This window comes from Lampetra planeri, chromosome 40 (genome assembly GCF_965212315.1).
Source record: "Lampetra planeri chromosome 40, kcLamPlan1.2.h2, whole genome shotgun sequence".
Taxonomy (NCBI): Eukaryota; Metazoa; Chordata; class Hyperoartia; order Petromyzontiformes; family Petromyzontidae; genus Lampetra; species Lampetra planeri.
Window position 1 is genome coordinate 6,649,095 of NC_136146.1, and position 21,146 is coordinate 6,670,240.

Here is a 21,146-nt window from a genome sequence, read left to right on the forward strand (position 1 = left end):
AATGATATAATGCCTTATAAACTCAATAATCTCACCCACATTGTCATCGAAACCCAATACATGAATATTACCACGTTATCATATAAACCCAAGAAGCTCACCCAAGTTGTCATGGACACCCAACAATCTCATGTCACAGAAATCCAAAAACTTCACAGCAAAGAAACTCAACAATCTGAACCACGTTGTCATAGAAACACAATATTTTAATGTTACCATAGAAACCCAAGTTTCTCACCAACGTTGTCAAGGAAACCCAAGAACCCCCCACCCCACCCCTGCGTTGCCGTGGCAACCCGACAAAACTCCATCGTGGTGTGACGTCACCAGAGTTTGATCTCTATGATTGGTCGACACGCACGCGAGCCGGCCGCTGATTGGCTGATGGGGGTTTCCCCGTCATTTCTTTGAGTTGCAGAAGAAGAAGAAGCAGACCCTCGGAACGCCTCTGCGAGCCGGTCTGCAGTTCCTTTTAAAAGTATTCTCCCTCTTTTTCAAAGTGTCCGTATCTTTAATAAGCAATAAGCGAGCGGCAAGGTCGGTTGGTCGTTCAGACGACGGCGTGTGTTCTGTGGGGAAATGTTCATCCGGTGCGGGCATCCTTGAGGCCTGTGACCCGCTCCACACAAAGCCTGAGACAGCCTGGGCCAAGCGCTGTGAAGGACGGGGCCGTCCATAAATGACGTCACGCACCTAGGGGGGGGGGGGGTCTGACATTTGTGACGATGTGTGACGAGGGGGGGGGGGCGTTTGAGAAATGTGACGTCACATAAAAAGGCGCAACTTTAAATAAATACGGACAACACGTTCTACTTAATTAAATAGACGTTTTTATGAATGTTTTCTCCTACAACGTCAGAGTGCAGCGGCGCATTAAATACGCACTGCAATGACAATAGTTTAAAGCGATTTGAAGCATGTTTTATTTTGGGGGGGGGGGGGGGGCAGAGCTTTGTGACGTCATATTTAAAGGGGGGGGGTCTGACTATGTGACGCCGTGCGACGATGGGGGGGGGGGGTCAAAATCGTTCAAAATCGCGTGACGTCATTTATGGACGGCCCCCAAGTACTCATTTGAGGCTGAGTCGACCTAGGGGAAACGCAGGACCCGGCGCGCGCGTGACGTCACTAGTTTGTTTTGTCGTGAGCGGAAATAGAACGGGGGTCGCCGGGGGGTCACGGCGCAGTGGGCTAACCACTGCGCCACCGCTCCTCGCGGTACAGACTCACAAAAGCCGTGCGTAGTCCACTGCTGGATGAAAACCTCCCCAAGCAAAATGATTTCACCGCTCCGTCTCCTCTTGTGGACGAACCCCTCTCTTTGGGGGGGTTCCGTTCATTGAGCCCTCAGGGTGTTTTTCCTCTCCACGTTTAGAATCAAACTCGCGCGTTGAAGAGTATTTAGCTGGTGCTATAAATGTCCACATGATGATGGTGATGATAAGCCATCATCTTTGGTTCTTTCGGTAAAGTCACGTAGAAGGGAAGTAATAAAATAATAAAAATAAAACATAATAAAATAAAATAATTCTCACGACGTTTTATTTTTATTATTTTATTATTTCCCTTCTACGTGACTTTACCGAAAGAACCAAGAAGATGAATCCCTGCAGTCACGATAAGCCATAATCTTTGGTTCTTTCGGTAAAGTCACGTAGGTATGAAATTTAATTTTGATAGAAATTTAATTTTAATTAAAATTTAATTTTTATTTTATTTTACCGAAAGAACCAAAGAGTATGATTCCTGCAGTCACGAAAACTTCAAATCTAGATTGATGATAAGCCACTTCGTTGAACTATCATTTGTGGCCAGGTCGCATCTGAAAAAAAACCTTGTAAAATGAAAATAAAACGTTTTTAATTTCGATTTAAAGCTTTCGTGACTGCAGGGATTCATCTTCTTGGTTCTTTCGGTAAAGTCACGTAGAAGGGAAGTAATAAAATAATAAAAATAAAACAAAATAATTCTCACGACGTTTCGGCCACAACACAAGCAGCCGTCCTCAGGTGAAGACCAGGTCGACAGACCTGAGGACGGCTGCGTGTGTTGTGGCCGAAACGTCGTGAGAATTATTTTATTATGTTTTATTTTTATTATTTTATTACTTCCCTTCTACGTGACTTTACCGAAAGAACCAAGAAGAAAACAACGTTTTTAGTTTTAAAAACGTGTGAAAAGCACGCCGCCTTTGTGCATTGTCCAAATAAACCATCGGGCACCTTTCTGAAGATGTCCACTTAGGTCATCTTCAAGATGAATATGAGCGATCCTACACTGCCGGCAATCATCCCTTCTAACAACGTGGCCTGCCCAAGTCCCGCTTAGTTTTCTTAACAGTAAATAACACAGTCATGTAATCATCTCACTGGAAGTTTGTGCATCGCTTCTACATACGTATCTACTTTTTTTGTTCTAATTTAGAAAAATTCAAAACAATTAAGTGAATTTCAAGAATGTGCGTTTCATAGGCAACGTTTTTCCCTTAAAATAAAAAAAAACCACATGGTTGACAATGCTGTTGATTCTCTCTTCAACACACCGGTGGGCTAAAGAAGTGAATTATTTTGTCCTTTGAAAAACGTGACACATTTTATACTGTTTGGCCGTGTCGGGTGGTGGAGGGTTACGACACATTTATAAATAACGCGATCTGACCCAAAACCCTATATTATGAATAATATTGGTCGCGAAAGCCTACGTGTTAAAATGCACACAGTGTAATAATGACCAGTGCATTACAGAATGACAGTGCATGTTCAGGTGGTTATCTCTAAAACACTCAAAAGTTTAGCTGCTAAAGGTCATTCATCGTCAATTATTAATATCCACGTAGCTCATCCTCGCGGCGGATTTTGGTTAGCCATCGAACAAAGACGGTCACTGCATCGCACGCTTTCAGATGCGTTTCTGTGGCCGTCTGGAACGCTCTTCTGATATTAGGAAGCCACTGGAGCGTATGCTCTTTAATTTGTATTAAAAACTCGTTTTATTTTTAGAACTGCTTTCTGCGTTTCGTTTGTTGTCCTTCTCCCGCACCTCCGATTAGCACGCTTGGCTACTTACGGTGCGAAAGAAGTTCAACATATGTAATAATTTCGTGACAAAACGCGAGATTTGCAAGTGCAATTTAAAGCAATATTGACCATCTGTGACTCGAGGATTTCACGTCACTACACAGGGTCGTAGGTTATATATTCATCAAGTGTATTTTTTTCCACGTCCGACTTGCACAATCGAACGAAGCCTTTTAATCTGTAATTGCCATCACCGTTACAGCTCGTTTACGGCGATTACAATTCAGCGGTGGGTTAACAAAAGCGCGATTACATGCTACATGCCAAGCTAGTTCATGTCCAGTGACAAGCAAGCAGGGCTTGATTCCAATTCTGCAGCGTGACCTTGCGTTGAAGTGGTGCAAACACAACCTTAGCGAGGGGAGGAACGACCCGGTCGTTGTTAAACAAACATGAAACATAATGTTGCACGCTGAACAGCGCTAGCAAGAGATGCAATCTGCCTGTGTCTGCCGAACATTCTGCTCGTGTTCTCACCACCACTGAGGACAGGCCGCAATAACCTAATCTATTTTATTTGGTTCTTTCGGTAAAGTCACGTAGATGAAAAAAAAATGAAAATAACTCAATTAAATCACGACGTTTCGGAGGCAACACAAGCTTCCGTCATCATGTGGAACAGCCACAGCAAAATTACTGTAGTGAGTGAAATTACTGTAGTGAATAGTGAATAATTTGTCTGTAACGTTTCCACCTGATGACGGAAGCTTGTGTTGCCTCCGAAACGTGATTTAATTGAGTTATTTTCTTTTTATCATTATTATTAAATTATTTTTTTCATCTACGTGACTTTAACGAAAGAACCAAAGAGTATGGATCCTTGCAGTCACGAAAACTTCAAATCTAGAATTAACCCAATTTATTAATTGTACTTTGACACACGCGGTACTTCGTAGGTGAACCTGTGTGTCGTAGCGCCTTCAGTGGCCGCAGTTCAGCCCCCAAGTGTTTGCCGCTTCGCTGAGCTGAACCATTATTCGTCCATCTTCTTGGTTCTTTCGGTAAAGTCACGTAGAATGGAAATAATAAAATAATAAAAATAAAACATTATAAAATAATTCTCACGACGTTTCGGCCACAACGCAAGCAGCCGTCCTCAGGTGAAGAACAGACTCTGTCTTCTCGACAGACCTGTTTTTCACCTGAGGACGGCTGCTTGCGTTGTGGCCGAAGCGTCGTGAGAATTTTTTTATTGTTTTATTTTTATTATTTCCATTCTACGTGACTTTACCGAAAGAACCAAGAAGATGAATCCCTGCAGTCACGAAAGCTTTAAATCGAAATTTTATTATTTTATTTTTCTTATTTTATTATTTCCCTTCTACGTGACTTTACCGAAAGAACCAAGAAGATGAATCCCTGCAGTCACGAAAGCTTTAAATCGAAATTTTATTATTTTATCTTTATTATTTTATTATTTCCCTTCTACGTGACTTTACCGAAATAACCAAGAAGATGAATCCCTGCAGTCACGAAAGCTTTAAATCGAAATCATTCGTCCAGTCATGGGATTCTTTTCATCCCTTTACAGAGTGATTCACGCGGCACACAGACGCGCGTTTGTTATTTTATGACGGCGGGGCCTGTGGGTGTTCGCCAAACCGGTGAACTTTGAAAAGAAACCGCCACTGCTGTTAAACATTATTCCGGAATTCTAGATTTGAAGCTTTCGTGACTGCAAGGATTCATATTCTTAGGTTTTTTCGGTAAAGTCACGTAGGTAAAACATTAAAATTAATAATTAATTTTAATGTTTTACCTACGTGACTTTACCGAAAAAAACCTAAGAATATTATCCCGGAATTGCATTTCATTTGACTCTAATGACAAACGAGAAGGGGATAAGGGAGGGGTTTAGGCTTCATCATGGGGGGGGGGGTGCACATCCCCCTCGAGTCACTCGACGCCACGAGGCCGTTTATTTCCACGTGTTGCATTGACCTCCGAACCCGCTGTGATAGCATCCCCTTTCGCTGTCGAGCAGGGAGCGGGGACGAGAAGTGGAGTACTCGGCCCGTGACCACCGGTGCCTGAGTGTGGCGCACGGCAGACGGCACGGATAGCGAGCGAGCGGGTGAGCGCGCGGGAGAGCGAGCGAGCGAGCGGCATGCTGGCCAAAGAGAAGATCGTCATCGGCATTAGTGGGTGAGTGTCTTGATGCAGATTATCACTGAATCGTAATCACAATGATTCCCGTAATCCGGTCATTTATTTATCCAGGAACGACTCGCCGGGCCTCAAGATGTTCTGTTCATTTGAGTCGTGCACTGGGCTGGTTTGAGCAATCTGTTCACTTGGGCTTCGTCAATGTTTATTTATTAACACAGTTGCTGAGCGCAGGGGGCCCCGAGGTCAAGGGGTCAGCGACGATTGCACACACCGTGCACACAAGAGACGTTAACACTCAAACAGGGCCACAATTGCACTCAAAAGTTCACAAACCCACTTGCTTATACAACGGTTGTACTGTAGGTACTGTATGTTGAACTTCTTTTGCACCGTACGTAGCCAGTCATGCTAATCGCGCATTATTTGGCACGTTGTGGTGGCGAGATGTTAACTACCTCGCCTGGTATGCAAGAGGTCCTGGGTTCGATCCCGACCCTGACATTTGTATATTTGGAGTTTTCACAGTCTCCCTATGGTCGCGTGGATTTTTCTCCGGGTCCTCCGTTTTTTTTCCCTCCACATTTAGAAACATGCATTTAAAGTGTTTGGCTGCTATACATTTCCACACGATGAGCCACTTCGTTGAACTATCATTCGTGGCCCAGGTCGCTTCTGCATCAGAGCGATATAGCTCAGTAGGCTCGTTAAATAACAATAGCTGACTAATTTAGTTTCATTCTAGATTTGAGGCTTTCGTGACTGCAAGGATTCATACTCTTAGGTTTTTTCGGTAAAGTCACGTAGGTAAAAAATAAAACAAAATAAATTAAAACAACTAAATTAAATCACGACGTTTCGGGCGCAACACAAGCGTCCGTCATCAGGTGGGAAAGCGTGGCCTGCTGCTACAGTCTGCATCAGCAGTAGGCCACGCTTTCCCACCTGGTGTTGCGCCCGAAACGTCGTGATTTAATTGAGTTGTTTTCATTTATTTCATTTTGTTACCTACGTGACTTTACCGAAAAAACCAAAGAGTCATTTAGTTTAGTCGATATTTTTTTGCTGTGCCGCCATCTCCTGGCGAGCCAGGCTATGTCACTTCGACTCACACGCGCGGGGAGTTTCGCAACATCTGTTGCGGTGATCCAGCAACCCTCGCTGCTGCATCCACAGTGATGGATTCCAGGCGTGCGCCACCACCACCACTACCCGTTCATTCGCAAATTGATGTCGCCAGGAGACACGGGCCTCTCAAACGTAGCCAACATTGACACAGAGCGCAATCTCTCCCAGTGTGACCAACGCAGGTAAAACCTCCTTAAGCCTCCGACTTCAAAAGGCACTCCCCAACTGCAAAGTCATCCACCAAGATGACTTCTTCAAGGCGAGTACAAAGCAACGTACAGAGCAGCGTAAAACATTAAACGCTTGAATTCGTGCTGCCTGTTCCAACGGGAAAGGTGGGATTATCGGGACCTAGGGATATATGTCAGAGAGGAGTTGGGCTACAGATTTACAAAAGAAGATTGGAATGAACGGTGGAAGTTGCGGGGAGATATGAATTTTCAAGCCGTGCAAAGGTCCTCACACGTATACATTGAAATACACGGGTGGTGGGTGGCTGCGGTAGCACTGTGCCACCATGGCCATGATCCGGGTTTGCAAATCTGGGTTTTCTCCTCGTGTGATTAACCGTTTCCCATTCCAAGGATGACCGCAAGTGGCAGGGTGGGTGTCCCGTTCACCGCTGAATCTCGGAACACGCAAGCGGTTCAGATATTGTAACTCACCGCAGAGAACTGTAGCTACACGACCGCGCTCTATGATAGCTGGCGCCGAACTGTGCCACCGCACGCACTCCCGCGTGGCCTTGTGGGAGCATCGGTACCGAGAAAGTTGTTTTATTTTAGTGTTGCTTCCAGACATACACGTGCATCATCGGACCGGGAAAGGGTTGAACCGGGTTCTCAGTTGAAGTGAGTTGATGGTTGGTGGTCTCGGCCCGGTAACTAACAAATGCAGGTACAAAAACACCGAATTACATTTTATCTTCCAACAATTTATCAACAAATTCCAGATTCAAATTAAGAGATTATAGTTTTTTTGTCTTCTTGGTTCTTTCGGTAAAGTCACGAAATAATAAAATAATAAAAATAAAACAAAATAAAATATTTTATTATGTTTTATTTTTATTATTTTATTATTTCCCTTCTACGTGACTTTTCCGAAAGAACCAAGAAGGTGAATCCCTGCAATCACGAAAGCTTTACGTCGAAATATATTTTGTTGCTTTCACCGTCATGTGGAGAACATCTCTGCAGCAGGCCGCGCGTGTGGGAATAGTGAAACACGGCCACAGTCTAATGAAGAGCACACTGGACTTGCGATCCAGAAGTCCGCGGTTCAATTCGACATCCTGGTGCGGCGGTTGAAACATTGGGACAGGTTTCTAAAATCCCCCTCCCCTCTGCTGATGTCCACGTGGTGGTGTGAAGTGGTTTCCCCACACAGTTATAGTCCATAGACAGGTTTAGTAGGTGAAAGTGTTGCCACTCCTGCCCCTTTGAAGACAACTGACCGTTGTTGAAGTGTAGAGACCACACATTACCACCTTTGAGCTACCTCGAGTGGAGGCCCTTCTGCCAGAAGTGGTTGTGAGCAAACAATTGCAGGGCCGCACCTTTTCCCCAGAGGTCGCAACCGGGTACCCGATACCCGTACCCTACCCGAAACCCGGCTACACGTACCCGGCCGGGTACGGGTACGGGTAGCCGTTTGCGACCCTGGTGCGGCCGGGCACAGGTACGGGTAAAGAATCAAAACCCGTTTGCGACCTCTGCTTTTCCCCTAACCTTTTAACTAATTGCACGACTTAATTTTGGCATTGTATTCTAAATGGTCAAATGCCAGGTTACTTGTGAATTTTACTATTTTTCAGCCTCCAGAAGAAGTCGTGATGGATTCAAATGGCTTCTACCAGTATGACGGTACGAACCGATTTGCTATCCACCTTTAAGGTGTATTATTCACCACAACAATGTGTATGTATGTTGAACTTCTTTTGCCCCATACGTAGCCAACCGTGATAATCGGAGGTGTCGGGGAAGAACAATAACAAACACACATTTTTGCATCTTATGTTGGTTGTAGTCACTGCATACATCTATGTGTAGGGCACCACGGTGGCTAGGAGATGTTAACTACCTCACCTGGTATGCAGGAGGTCGTGAGTTCTACCCCGACCTTGACGCCTGCTGCTGTATACCTGGAGTTGACGTGTCTCTCTCTCATCATCACGGTGGCTAGGAGATGTTAACTACCTCGCCTGGTATGCAGGAGGTCGTGAGACCTACCCCGACCTTGACGCCTGCCGTATATTTGGAGTTGGCGTGTCTCTCTCTCATCATCACGGTGGCTAGGAGATGTTAACTACCTCGCCTGGTATGCAGGAGGTCGTGAGTTCTACCCCGACCTTGATGCCTGCTGCTGTATATTTGGAGTTGGCGTGTCTCTCTCTCTCTCCCCGTGGTCGCCTGGATTTTGCTCCGGGTCCTCCGGCTTTTCCCTCCACATATAGAATTAACGTGCGTTCATAGAATTTGGCTGCTATAAATGTCTACACGATGAGCCACTTCGTTGAGCTATCATTTGTGGCCAGGTCGCTTCTGAATAAGAGCTACGTAGCTCAGTGGGCCTTACCTGGTAAAATAAAACAAGTAAACCCGTAAAAACTAAGTTTTTCACTATAAATCCTTTATATGCGTGGCATCGGGGTGGCTAGAGTCCTCTCGTCCTCTGGCAGCATTAAACAATTGGTAATTACATATTTAAAAAAAATTCCCTATACAGTGTAACATTTTGGAGAAAATTTTTTCACGAAAATGCATTGTCACGCACAACGAGTCTGTGTGCAAAATGTCAGCTCGATTGGATCACGGGAAGTGGGTTAAAAACGACCGAAAGATTTGCACGGTCGTAAGCGCGCAAGCGAACTTAATATAAAGGATTTAAAAAATCTTTTTTGTTTTTGCCGTTGGCGAGTGCGCTCCCGCACGACTTTCTATTTCACTCCAGTCATCACCGCCTTGAACATGGACGCGATGATGAACGTTGTGAACGCGTGGATCAAAGACCCCTCTGGATTCAAGGGATTGTCTTCTGAGTCCCACATCGCCAGTCAGCCCCTGCACTACGATCCCGACGCTCCCCACATCCTGATCATCGAGGGCTTTCTCATGTACACCTACAGGTGAGTGAACGTGTACAGGTGTGTCTTCATGAACACCTACAGGTGAGTGAACGCCTCCCCTTGCTTAACGTGTACAGGTGTGTCATCATGTACACCTACAGGTGAGTGAACGTGTACAGGTGTGTCTTGGCCCATCACCGACGACGACGACGACGCGCCGTGACCGCGAGCCAACGGCTTTGACCCTGGAAGCATGTCGAGGGGGGGTAGCGATGAAGAGTCCACCATGTACTCGAACTGTGTTGCTCTTCGAGTTGCTGTGTTCACAAGCTGTGTGACGTCACCACGCCCGCTCCTGTCCCACCTCGCGACTGATGCCACCGGTGTTGTCTCCGCAGGCCGCTTTTAAACGTGTTCGACTTCCGATATTTACTGACCGTTCCGTTCGACGAAGCCAAGAGGAGACGAAGGTGAGATTGAATTCGGTAGCGACGACAGCACTAATTATTCTTTAACCGGCCCATCAGCCTTACAAAGGGCTATAAAGTGAGCGCCGCTTAGCGTGTACCACGGAGCGACTGGCTCCTTCCATGGGAATGTAGAATCTGCACCGTTGGCTCAGGTGTAGCGACGGGGTGTGAGCACCCACCCCATTGCTCATGTGAATGGAGAGATTTGTTTGACGTAATCCTGGAGATGGTAAAACCCTCGCTTGCTGAGTGAACAACAGATGCGCAACGCGGACTGTATAAAGGAGTTGAATGTATAGTGATAGGTTTTTACCCTTTCAACTTGTATAAAACTGACACCTTTATAAAAGGCATCATGTTTGCAATAACCACAACACAAGCAGTCAAAATGCAAACAAAAAGAAACAACTCTGATGATGATAATGATATGCACTGTCCTTGAAGTTGATTGGTCCACACCCGAGACAGCTTTTCTTAGAGCCTAGTCTCCATTGGTGTTGGAGCAGATGACGCCAAAAGGCATATAAAGGTGTCAGTTTTGTACCAGTTGAAAGGGTAAAAACCTATTACTATATTTTGCCACTGGTAAAGGAGATGTCTCATAGTGTAAATGCTTGCCTCGAGCTCTCAATACTCTGATAGTGCGCTGTTTTTGAGTTGTACGCCTTTTGGCGTCATCTGGACCAACACCAATGGAGACTAGGCTCTAAGGAAAGCTGTCTCGGGTGTGGACCAATCAACTCCAAGGACAGTGCATATCATTATCATCATCAGAGTTGTTTCTTTTTGTTTGCATTTTGACTGCTTGTGTTGTGGTTATTGCAAACGTATGATGCCTTGTATAAAGGTGTCAGTTTTGTACCAGTTTAAAGGGTAAAAACCTACTACTAAACCGTGGTGTAGTCATTTATGCAGCTCTTTTGGATAGAGGCCGGCTGAATTTAAGAAAAATCACGTCCGTAGTTTCAAACGGCTGCGCGCAGGGGGATCTAACTGGCGACCAGTGTATGCGGAACGTCTTTCGCACCGCACGTAGCCAACCGTGATAATCGGAGGCGCGGGGGAAGGACATTGCACCGAGGCATCATCCTCGCTCGCATCGGCTCGCCAGGTGATTGCGTGTGCGCGGTGTCCCCTTCGATTTTCCCCGGTCCCCAGCACCAGGGTGTACTGCCCCGCGGATCCTCCCGGCTACTTCGAGGGCCACGTTTGGCCGATGCACCTCGAGCACAAGGAAGAGATCCGCAGCCTCGGTGTGCACGTCGGTAAGGGCCCCTAGCGGTGTCAAAGTTTCATTGACCGAGAGGTGGCCGAGTGGCCCACAGGTCGGAGGGTTGAGCCAGCGCTGCTGAGATCCTGGGTTCAAATCAAGGCAGCCGCTGCCTTGTGACACATGCGCTCGGCCTGTTCTCCTGTAACCCGGTAGTCGTTGCGTTCCTGAAGAAAAGCGCGTTATGGGAAAAATTGCGTTGAAATGCTTAACATATAATGTGGGGGTAAAGCACAGTCCGCGATAACACGTGGGATGCGTACGCTGGCTGTACAAAGATCTGAGGTGCGTGGATAGAATCTAGAAGCATCCAGCAGCATCCCAATGCCTTGTGATGACGATGCTACTCCGAGGCAGCCGTACGATCGCTTATTCCTACTCACGCGACGTAGTTCTGTCCACTCAATCGTGTTATATCCACTTCGCGTGATGAAAACACGAGTTGTTGGAGAACAGAGCGTACATAGATATATCCAATAATAATCAATGCTTATCTTCTTGGTTCTTTCGGTAAAGTCACGTAGAAGGGAAATAAAAAATAAAAACATAATAAAATACAATTTTCACGACGTTTCGGCCACAACGCAAGCAACCGTCCTCAGGTAAAGAACAGGTCTGTCGGAAAGACAGCGTCTGAATGAACAAACAGCGTCTAAATGACGCTGTCTTTCCGACAGCCCTGTTCTTCACCTGAGGACGGCTGCTTGCGTTGTGGCCGAAATGTCGTGAGAATTGTATTTTATTATGTTTTATTTTTAATATTGTATTATTTCCCTTCTACGTGACTTTGCCGAAAGACCCAAGAAGATGAATCCCTGCAGTCACGAAAGCTTTAAATCGAAATCATTGCTTATTAACCTAGGTAAGCTGAGTCCGATGGCTCTCTTTCAGGAGGGTCTTGCGTTGGGGTGTTTGGCCAACGCCAGGTGCATTAAATTTCGATTTAAAGCTTTCGTGACTGCAGGGATTCATCTTCTTGGTTCTTTCGGTAAAGTCACGTAGAAGGGAAATAATAAAGTAAACATTTTTTTTTCTTATATTATATTATTTAATTATGTTTTATTTTTATTATTTTATTATTTCCCTTCTACGTGACTTTACCGAAAGAACCAAGAAGACCAGGTGCATTGTTCACGTTTAGCTTGGGGAGGAAAATGGAGAACCCGGAGAAAACTCGTGCCGAACAGGGGGAGAAGATGCCAAATCCCACGTGGATATGAGTCAGTAATAGAACTCGGGTCCTTTGGGATGTGAGGCACAGGTGTTTCCATGTCGCCACATGGTTAAACCGGGTTTTTAAGTGCAGTGAGTTGATGGGCTCAGGCCAATTCATCAATGTCCGCACAATAAGACGTCACATTTTGTTCTGTACTGAATGTCGCTCGATTCCAGTTTCGGGGATTCAACATATTGGTTTGGCTGTCATGCAGCAAACCTTGTTCTCATAAGCAGAGAGATTAGGAAGGTGCTACGTTTTACCGCATGGCATGGAGGTAACTTGATGGGATCTTAGAAGTAGTTATAAGATATCCGCTCCTGTGGACTATTCTCTAACACGAAGAGTCGCACATGCCACTGAGAAGACTAGCAGGATATAATTGGGGAATACCTACAAAAAGGAAAAGATAAAAAAATTAACCCGTAAAAACAAAGTTTTCACTATAAATCCTTTATATGCGTGGCGGCTAGAGTCCTCTCGTCCTCTGGCTTGAGATGGCTGCCACCTATGGGTCAGATGATTGCTTGCCACCATTAAGCAATTGGTAATTACATATAAAAAAAAATTCTTAAAAAGTGTAAAATTTTGGAAAAAAATTTTCACGAAAATTAATTGTCACACACAACGAGTCTGTGTGCAAAATGTCAGCTCGATTGGATCACGGGAAGTGGGTAAAAAAACGACCGAAAGATTTGCACGGTCGTAAGCGCGCAAGCAAGTGAACTTAATATAAAGGATTTAAAAAGATAAGACGTGTGGGTGTGACGATTTGATGTTTCAGCAATTAACATCGCCCCACCAATGTTGGATGTTGATGTCTTTGTAAATCTGGTGGAATGGCCATAAGCCTGACTCGCTCTTGTCCAAAAGCAAGCTTCACATTTTACGTTGACAGTACTGCCAAGAAGAAGGGCCATTGCTCAAAACTTGGTAGGCTTCCCATGGCAAAGCGGTGTTCATGACGCACAACTCCATCACGACGTGTTTTGTGCGTCCCTTAACACCCGCATGTCAGCCAAGACCCAATCTCCCAAACGAGTGGCGTTACGATTGTGGTCGCGCGCTCTGACCCGGCGGGAGAGCGAGCGGATCGCAATCGGAATGTTGCCTGTTAAAATCCCGGTCGTGGTTTGACCGAGCCCATCATCCCTCTGGGGATCGTGAAGTGAGTACTACTTTGTGAGGAAGTTAACATTCAGACGCTGTCTCCCCGACAGACCTGGTCTTCACCTGAGGACGGCTGCTTGCGTTGTGGCCGAAACGTCGTGAGAATTATTTTTATAATGTATTATTTTATTATTTTATTATTTCCATTCTACGTGACTTTACCGAAAGAACCAAAAAGAAGTTAACAGTAGTTTTTTTTTAACCAATCTTATCATAAAAAACTCCTCTCCAGGTGCCTACCCTGGCTCCTCCCCCCTCAACCAGTATATATACAAGGTCGGGTCTCTTGGAATTTCTCTTTACTTGATACAGCAATCGTGCTGCGACGGTTCCACCTGAAGACGGAAGCTTGTGTTGCCTCCGAAACGTCGTGATTTATTATTTTATTTCTATTATTTTTATTATTTATCTTTTATTTTTACCTACGTGACTTTACCGAAAAAACCTAAGAGTACTAACAGTAGTTGTCCTATGGATAGACTCACCCCTTCCACCACTGGGTCAGGGCTACGAACAGGAGGTGAACACCACCTCCAACGCTCATATGAACAGATGACCGCTTTGGCTTTGAATCTCAGACGGGTGGCATTGCTGTACCATTGGGGTTCCTGTGCCCCACAGAACCTTACCTGGACGGGACGAGTTCCCCGGACGAACTGTTCCGGTTGGCGTACGACGACATCAGTGCCAAGGTCCGTCGATTGTCGTCCGGCGTGTAATGGCTTCCGTTGGACTAAACTAAACACTGCACTGTTTATGTTGTCAGGTGGGGCCCACTGAGCTGTATAGCGCTATACTCTTAGGTTTTTTCGATAAAGTCACGTAGGTAAAAAATAAAATTAAAAATGATGAAAGTAAAATAAAAATAAAAATCACGACGTTTCGGAGGCAACACAAGCTTCCGTCTTCAGGTGGAACCTTCACAGCACGATTGCTGTTTACAGGTGAAACCATCACAGCACGATTTCTGTATCAAGTAAAGAGATACCGCAATCGTGCTGTGACGGTCCACCTGAAGACGGAAGCTTGTGTTGCCTCCGAAACGTCGTGATTTTTTTATTTTATTTTTATTTTACTTTTATTAATTTTAATTTAATGTTTTACCTACGTGACTTTACCGAAAAAACCTAAGAGTATGAATCCTTGCAGTCACGAAAGCTTCAAATCTAGAACTGTGTAGCTCTTTTTGAGAGCTGTGTTCGCCTCTAAAGCCATCCGCTGGATTCATAACAATCCACCCAAACACCTGAAACTGAGCCAATCTTATCGCTCCTTCTCCACGGTGGGCACACTCTCCCATCGGCATCATGGTATTGTTACAACTTTTAAAACTATAACTAAACTATACACTTTTTATCTTAGCAGCTAACGCCCACTGAGCAGTGTAGCTCTTCATTCTGAAGATTGGCGTTCGCCCCTAAAGCCATCCGCTGGATTTCTAACTAAGACGTCAACTTATATTTCGATTTAAAGCTTTCGTGACTGCAGGGAGTCATCTTCTTGGTTCTGTCCGTAAAGTCACGTAGAAGGGAAATAATAAAATAATAAAAATAAAACATAAAATAATTCTCACGACGTTTCGGCCACAACGCAAGCAGCCGTCCTCAGGTGAAGAACAGGTCTGTCTTTCCGACAGACCTGTTCTTCACCTGAGGACGGCTGCTTTGTCTTCCCGACAGACCTGTTCTTCACCTGAGGATGGCTGTTTGCGTTGTGGCCGAAACGTCGTGAGAATTATTTTATTATGTTTTATTTTATTATTTTATTATTTCCCTTCTACGTGACTTTACCGAAAGAACCAAGAAGATGTCAACTTGTGATTACTACCCAATTTAGAGATACTGCCACGGTTATGTGCAGCTCGTTTCCATCTCTTGGCACAGCAGTTGAAACAATACGTAGTTTTTTTTGTTATTCCACCCCCCACCCCCCCCCCCCCGCTTCTGTCCACACCTCCGCTCAGCATGGTTTGCTACGTACAGTGCGAAAGAAGTTCAACATACGTACATCGATTGTTGTCCTTCCCCCACACTTCCGATTAGCACGATTTGGCTCCACGTGGTGCAGAAGTTCAACATACATATATGCATAGTTTGTTGTCCTCGCACCTCCGGTTACGACGGTTGGCTTTGTATGGTGCGAAAGAAGTTCAACATACATACATTCAGACGGACACAGCAATATAAATGTGTGCATCACAGGTAGTCGACTGGCAAGACGTGCGGGGGTAAATGTGGGATTTTTGCACACAGCGTTGGTGTACGGTGCTTTTTTTCCTGGAAGACTTTGCAGTTTTTTCCTGGATTTTTCTGTTTGCGCGTATTCACTTGAAGATGTTTTCTTGTTCGTGTTTTTGTTTTGTTGCGGTTGCACCCGATTCTAGAGCCGAATGGCTCACAGGGCTATACCAAATAAACTGAAACTGAAAAAGTACTCCAACCCCTTCCAAGCGTGGAAGAGCAGGCAAAGAATGACCCTCTAGATCAGCGGCCCCCAAACTTCTTGGCACCAGGGGACCGGTTTCGTGGAAGACAATTTTTTCACGGACCGGGGGTGGGGGGGGGTCATCATTGGGTCTTTCCCCCTTTTCAAAGAAGCTCCCCAGCGACGTTTGTTTTTTAACTCATTGTAGCTACTAGGGGTTAGAGCTTGTGGGCTTACCACAACTGTGGCTGAGACAAGTGCGCAGTGCGGGAAAGAGGCGCGGACGGAAGTGGTCAATAAGACAATGGGGGCGGCCCACGCCAGGGGTCGCAACCGGGTACCCGATACCCGTACCCTACCCGATACCTGGCTACCCGTACCCAGCCCCTGGTGCGGCCGGGTACGGGTACGGGTAGGCCGTGAGTCACTGGTGAGTAACCGTTTGTCACATTTCGGGTAGCGTACGGGTAGGGAACGGGTACTTGTACCCGACCGGGTACGGGTACCCGTTTGCGACCCTGGTGCGGCCGGGTACGGGTACGGGTAAGGAATCAAAACCCGTTTGCGACCTCTGGCCCACGCGCGGACTCACCACTCTCACCTCCTGCTGCTGCTGTGTGGCCCGGTTTCTAACAGGCCACGGACCGGTAGCGGTCTGCGGCCCAGGGGTTGGGGACCCCTGGTCTAGCGGGACTCTCTCTCGAGGGGCTCTCCAGAGCTCCGTCCAGTGCAGTCCCTTCTGCCAGCAGTGGCTGGGAGCAGACAAATGCAGGGCTGCACCTTTACCTTTTTACTCAATTGAGAGCGATACGGAAGGGAGGGCGAGCATGGCAGTGGTAATCTTGTGTGCTTCGTTTGAACTCGTAGGGACTGTTATTGTGACACGACGCAGTGTTGTCGTCTGCTCGTGATTCGTAAAACTTGAAAAACCATGAAGGATTTTGTAAATGACGTCGCCGCCTTTCATTAAAATGCTGCTGAGTAAATGGTTGTTACTTTTCAATGAAAACTTGTTTTTGCACGCGACAATAATAACTTTGGCAAATGTTTATCAGTCAAATTAAAATGTAAAAAAGGAACATGTATAGCTTCATATGGAGCAAGGATACAAATATCTAATTTCTCATGGGGCAAGTGGAGGCACAACGACTGACACAATGCACTGTTCGCAAACCATCACGTGACCTGAGTTTGATTCCCAGGCACGGCAAACATCGGTGGCGAGTGATACATGAACCGATCCTGTGCACCCCCCCTCCCCAATTTCGTATCAACCCGCACTGATCAACACGGTGAAGTATGGTCAAACAACCCCCACAGCTCACATACAGTGGGGGAGACTGATTTTGATAAAAACGTGTAGCAAACAAAAAAGTAGAATGTTAGTTCGTAAACTGTCCCCAATTCCAACTGTGCCGTTGCCATTTTACGAGACGACAACATCCATGATGCAATCTCACAGAGAGCAGCGCTTCACACAACAGGCTGCAGAAGCGGCAGAGGTCGCAAACGGGTTTTGATTCCTTACCCGTACTCGGCCGCACCAGGGTCGCAAACGGGTACCCGTACCCGGCCGTACCCTACCCGTACCCGCCCGGGTACGGGTAGGGTACGGGTATCGGGTACCTGATTGCGACCTCTGGGATGAAGCCATGTTGCAGGCGCGGGTGGGTTGATTCTAGGAACTTGAATTGTGAGAAGAGACAAGACGTTGGGAAATGAGTGACAAACGGTGACTCACCAGTGACTCACGGCCTACCCGTACCCGGCCGCACCAGGGTCGCAAACTGGTACCCGTACCCGGCCGGGCGGATCAAAGGGCAATTTAAAAAACTCCTTCAAGTGCCCTCGTTCTCCTGTCCCCCAAACTCCGCTATGAGATTGTTATCGCTCCGCAGTCAAGCTGTGATGTTTTAACTCTCGCAGCTGCCACACAGACAAATGAAGCCTACGAAACTAAATTGACTGCAATGGGTGTTTTTGTTGTTGTTGTTGTTGTGCAGTCATTCGGTGACCGTGCTGAGACCAGTAACTGTGACCGCGTCCGTCCAGTGCTCGCAGGGCTGCATTGGCTGCTGGTTGCCGAACGAATAATTCGTCATCAGGTCGCACTCGTTACACGCGCAAAGTGCTCGCCACAAATGAACCACAGTAACTTGTGTGAGCTCGGCAAGGTGCGTAAATCATCACGCGAACTCCGGTCATCCTTGCAGCAGCGGATTTTGGCTCGTCGTCGAACAAAGACGGTCACCATCTGCAACCGTCTGGAACACTCTTGCTTCCGATATTAGGAAGCCGCTGGAACTGTGCACTTTCAAATCATCGAGATTGAAAACTCAATTCTTTAGAACTGCTTTTTACACGCTTTCTATTAACTCGCTCTGTCTGTTGTTGTTGTCGCATAGCTTCCAAATGCAGAATCGCCAAATGATGTGTTTCATACTTGATTTGAAGCTTTCGTGTCTTGCAGGAATTACCAGGCTCTCATAGGGCCATTCGATCTTCTTTCCCTCGGTCCCTTCGGGGTGGATTCATTGACATGCTAATTTCTCTGCGCCACCAGCAGCCACCAGCAGACCCACCTCTCTCTCTGCCCAACCCCCGCCCCCCTCTCTCTATTTAAGGCCTCGACACAGAGGCATTGGGTCTCTGTGTGTCTATGTTGTGTGTCTCTCTCTGCTTGTGTCTGTCTGTGTGTCTATGTTGTGTGTGTCTCTCTCTGTCTCTTTGTTTTCTCTCTCTGCTTGTGTGTCTGTCTGTGTGTCTATGTTGTGTGTCTCTCTCTGTGTCTCTGTGTTGTCTCTCTCTGCTTGTGTGTCTGCCTGTGTGTCTATGTTGTGTGTCTCTGTGTTGTCTCTCTCTGCTTGTGTGTCTGTCTGTGTGTCTCCGTGTCTGTGTTTTGTCTCTCAAATTTAGCTATACCTGCTGACGACTGCCTGTGTTGCAAACGAAACGTCGTCCTCTATAATTGAATTTCCTTTCTTTCTACGTGACTTCACCGAAAGAACCAAAGGGTGATGTGTTTCATTTTGAGACCATCAATCCGTTACGCTTGAACCCAGTTTATCCGCGGGCATCAGCTTCAACCCGGATTCAAACCCAGGCCCTCAGCGTTGCCGGCTCGACACTCTACCCTCTGAGCTTTGCGGCCTCCCCGTAGATCCATATATATTTGTAAAGAAATTGCATCTTTTTTAAAAAATCCTTTATATTAAGTTCACTTGCTTGCTTGCTTAGGACCGTGCAAATCTTTCGGTCGTTTTTTAACCCACTTCCCGTGATCCAATCGAGCTGACATTTTCCACACAGACTCGTTGTGCGTGACAATTAATGTTCGTGAAAAAATGTTTCCAAAATTTTACACTTTTTAGGACAAAAATATTATATTTAATTACCAATTGCTTAATGCTGCCATGCAATCATCTGACCCATAGGTGGCAGCCATCTCAATCCAGAGGACGAGAGGACTCTAGCCGCCACGCATATAAAGGATTTATAGTGAAAAACTTTGTTTTTACGGGTTATACTTGTTATGAGTGTTTGAAGACGACTCAGACTTGAAAACATGGACGAGTACAAAATGTTTAATGTCCCACTGCATCAGAATTCTGCAACGGTAGAGTTGCTCCGGTAATGAACGATATTCTGCCGTCAGCCTCTGTAATTGTCGTGTCGTTCTACATCAGCCAACACGCGGCGTTTCCGCTAAACGTTTTGCTTTACAAATCCCACGGAAGCAGTGCTTAAAATACAAAACACGTGAATTCTCAAGCCGATAAGTGTCCCGTCCGCTGAGCTGTGTCAAGGAGCATGAACCAGCATCACGGCGAACTCCGCTTATCCTCGCAGCAGCAGCAGCAGCAGCGGCGGCTTTTGTGTGGCTATCGAACAATGTGACCGGTGCTGTGTACTGGACTTAAAAAAAATTAACCCGTAAAAACAAAGTTTTTCACTATAAATCCTTTATATGCGTGGCATCGGTTTTATTTTATTATTCATTTCTGTTTTTCTTGAGTAAGAGTTTCATTTTTATCACATTGGTATTTTAAATTAAATATTAAAAAAAAAAATTTCCTAAAAAGTGGAAAATTTTGGAAAAAAAAATTCACGAAAATAAATTGTCACGCACAACGAGTCTGTGTGCAAAATGTCAGCTCGATTCGATCACGGGAAGTGGGTTAAAAAACGACCGAAAGATTTGCACGGTCGTAAGCGCGCAAGCAAGCAAGCAAGTGAACTTAATATAAAGGATTTAAAAAAGAAAAGTCCTCTATCGCAGAGAGCTTCCCTGAGCCTGCTGAGCATGCTTTAAAGGATACAATTGCCGATGAATGTCCCCGCATGTGCTACACAACCAACATATTTGAAAATGCACGCTTGCAATGGAACGACACCAGCAATAAATAAATCCATACAAACAGATCACCGGCCAACGCAGCCTTCACCGTTCTGCCATGACGCCTGCGGCTTCAAAGTCTCCAACCAGCAGTCCCCCCCCCCCCACCTCCGTATCCTAAAGCAACAGCCGCCATTCGCCACGAAGTGACGGTGATGTCGCCACGGCGCTTGTGCCAGGCCAGGTGCCCGTGGTGAGGCCACGTGAAGTGTCGAAGGCTCACTGCTGACAGGAGGTCACGGAACAGACCCAGGTGGTGCCATGTGTCAACTGACTAAGATGACTGGCAGCTGTAGGCCCCTTACTGTGCCGACTTGCTCCGTTCTAGCCGCCCGGCGCTCCGCTCATTGTGAATGTCACTCCTCTGCTCTCCACGTTGTTGTTGGAGTACGACTGCCTCCGTAGATTTTTGTGCAGTTCTCCTATAAGGCGGTGGATGTTCCTGAAGAACAACGCGTTACGGAAAAATCGCGTTGTACTAATTAATATATTGTAGGGTAAAGCACGGTCCACGATGACACGTGAGATGCGTACGCAGGCCGAACAAATGTTTGAGGCGCGTGGGTAGCATCTAGAAACATCCAGCAGCATCCCGCTGTCTCGTGCGATGATGCTACGCCGAGGCAGCCGATTCCTACTCGCGTGACACAGCTCCGATCGCTCGATCGCGTTCCACCCGATTCGGCAGCCCACGTCACGAAAAACAAAAATTGTGTTCCCTAACACGTCCGTCGCAGCGCGTCCAATTCCCGTCGCGAAACAAAAACCCCAAACGTGCTTCGCGACGGGAGACCGGAACGGCACCCGGCCCCCGCTCCCCCGCTC

The 21,146-nt window shown here is 46.3% G+C and overlaps 1 protein-coding gene across 1 annotated transcript; it reads left to right on the top strand.

The window, feature by feature from the left end:
- The first annotated feature begins 398 nt into the window (after positions 1–398).
- On the top strand, positions 399–14,345 carry LOC144731803 (nicotinamide riboside kinase 1-like). The gene is made up of 8 exons (XM_078613051.1): positions 399–478; positions 5,062–5,222; positions 6,480–6,570; positions 8,125–8,173; positions 9,261–9,435; positions 9,774–9,845; positions 11,004–11,110; positions 14,123–14,345. The coding sequence occupies exons 2-8, from the start codon at positions 5,185–5,187 to the stop codon at positions 14,218–14,220; spliced, it is 630 nt and encodes a 209-aa protein (XP_078469177.1). The 5' UTR covers positions 399–478; positions 5,062–5,184; the 3' UTR covers positions 14,221–14,345.
- The last annotated feature ends 6,801 nt before the right edge of the window (positions 14,346–21,146 follow it).

Excerpts from the sequence above, each read along its gene's own strand:
- LOC144731803 (XM_078613051.1), top strand. The coding sequence starts at position 5,185 with ATGCTGGCCAAAGAGAAGATCGTCATCGGCATTAGTGG. Across the intron at positions 5,223-6,479 it reads ATCGTCATCGGCATTAGTGG|TGTGACCAACGCAGGTAAAA; the intron begins GTGAGTGTCTTG and ends AATCTCTCCCAG. Across the intron at positions 9,436-9,773 it reads TTTCTCATGTACACCTACAG|GCCGCTTTTAAACGTGTTCG; the intron begins GTGAGTGAACGT and ends TTGTCTCCGCAG.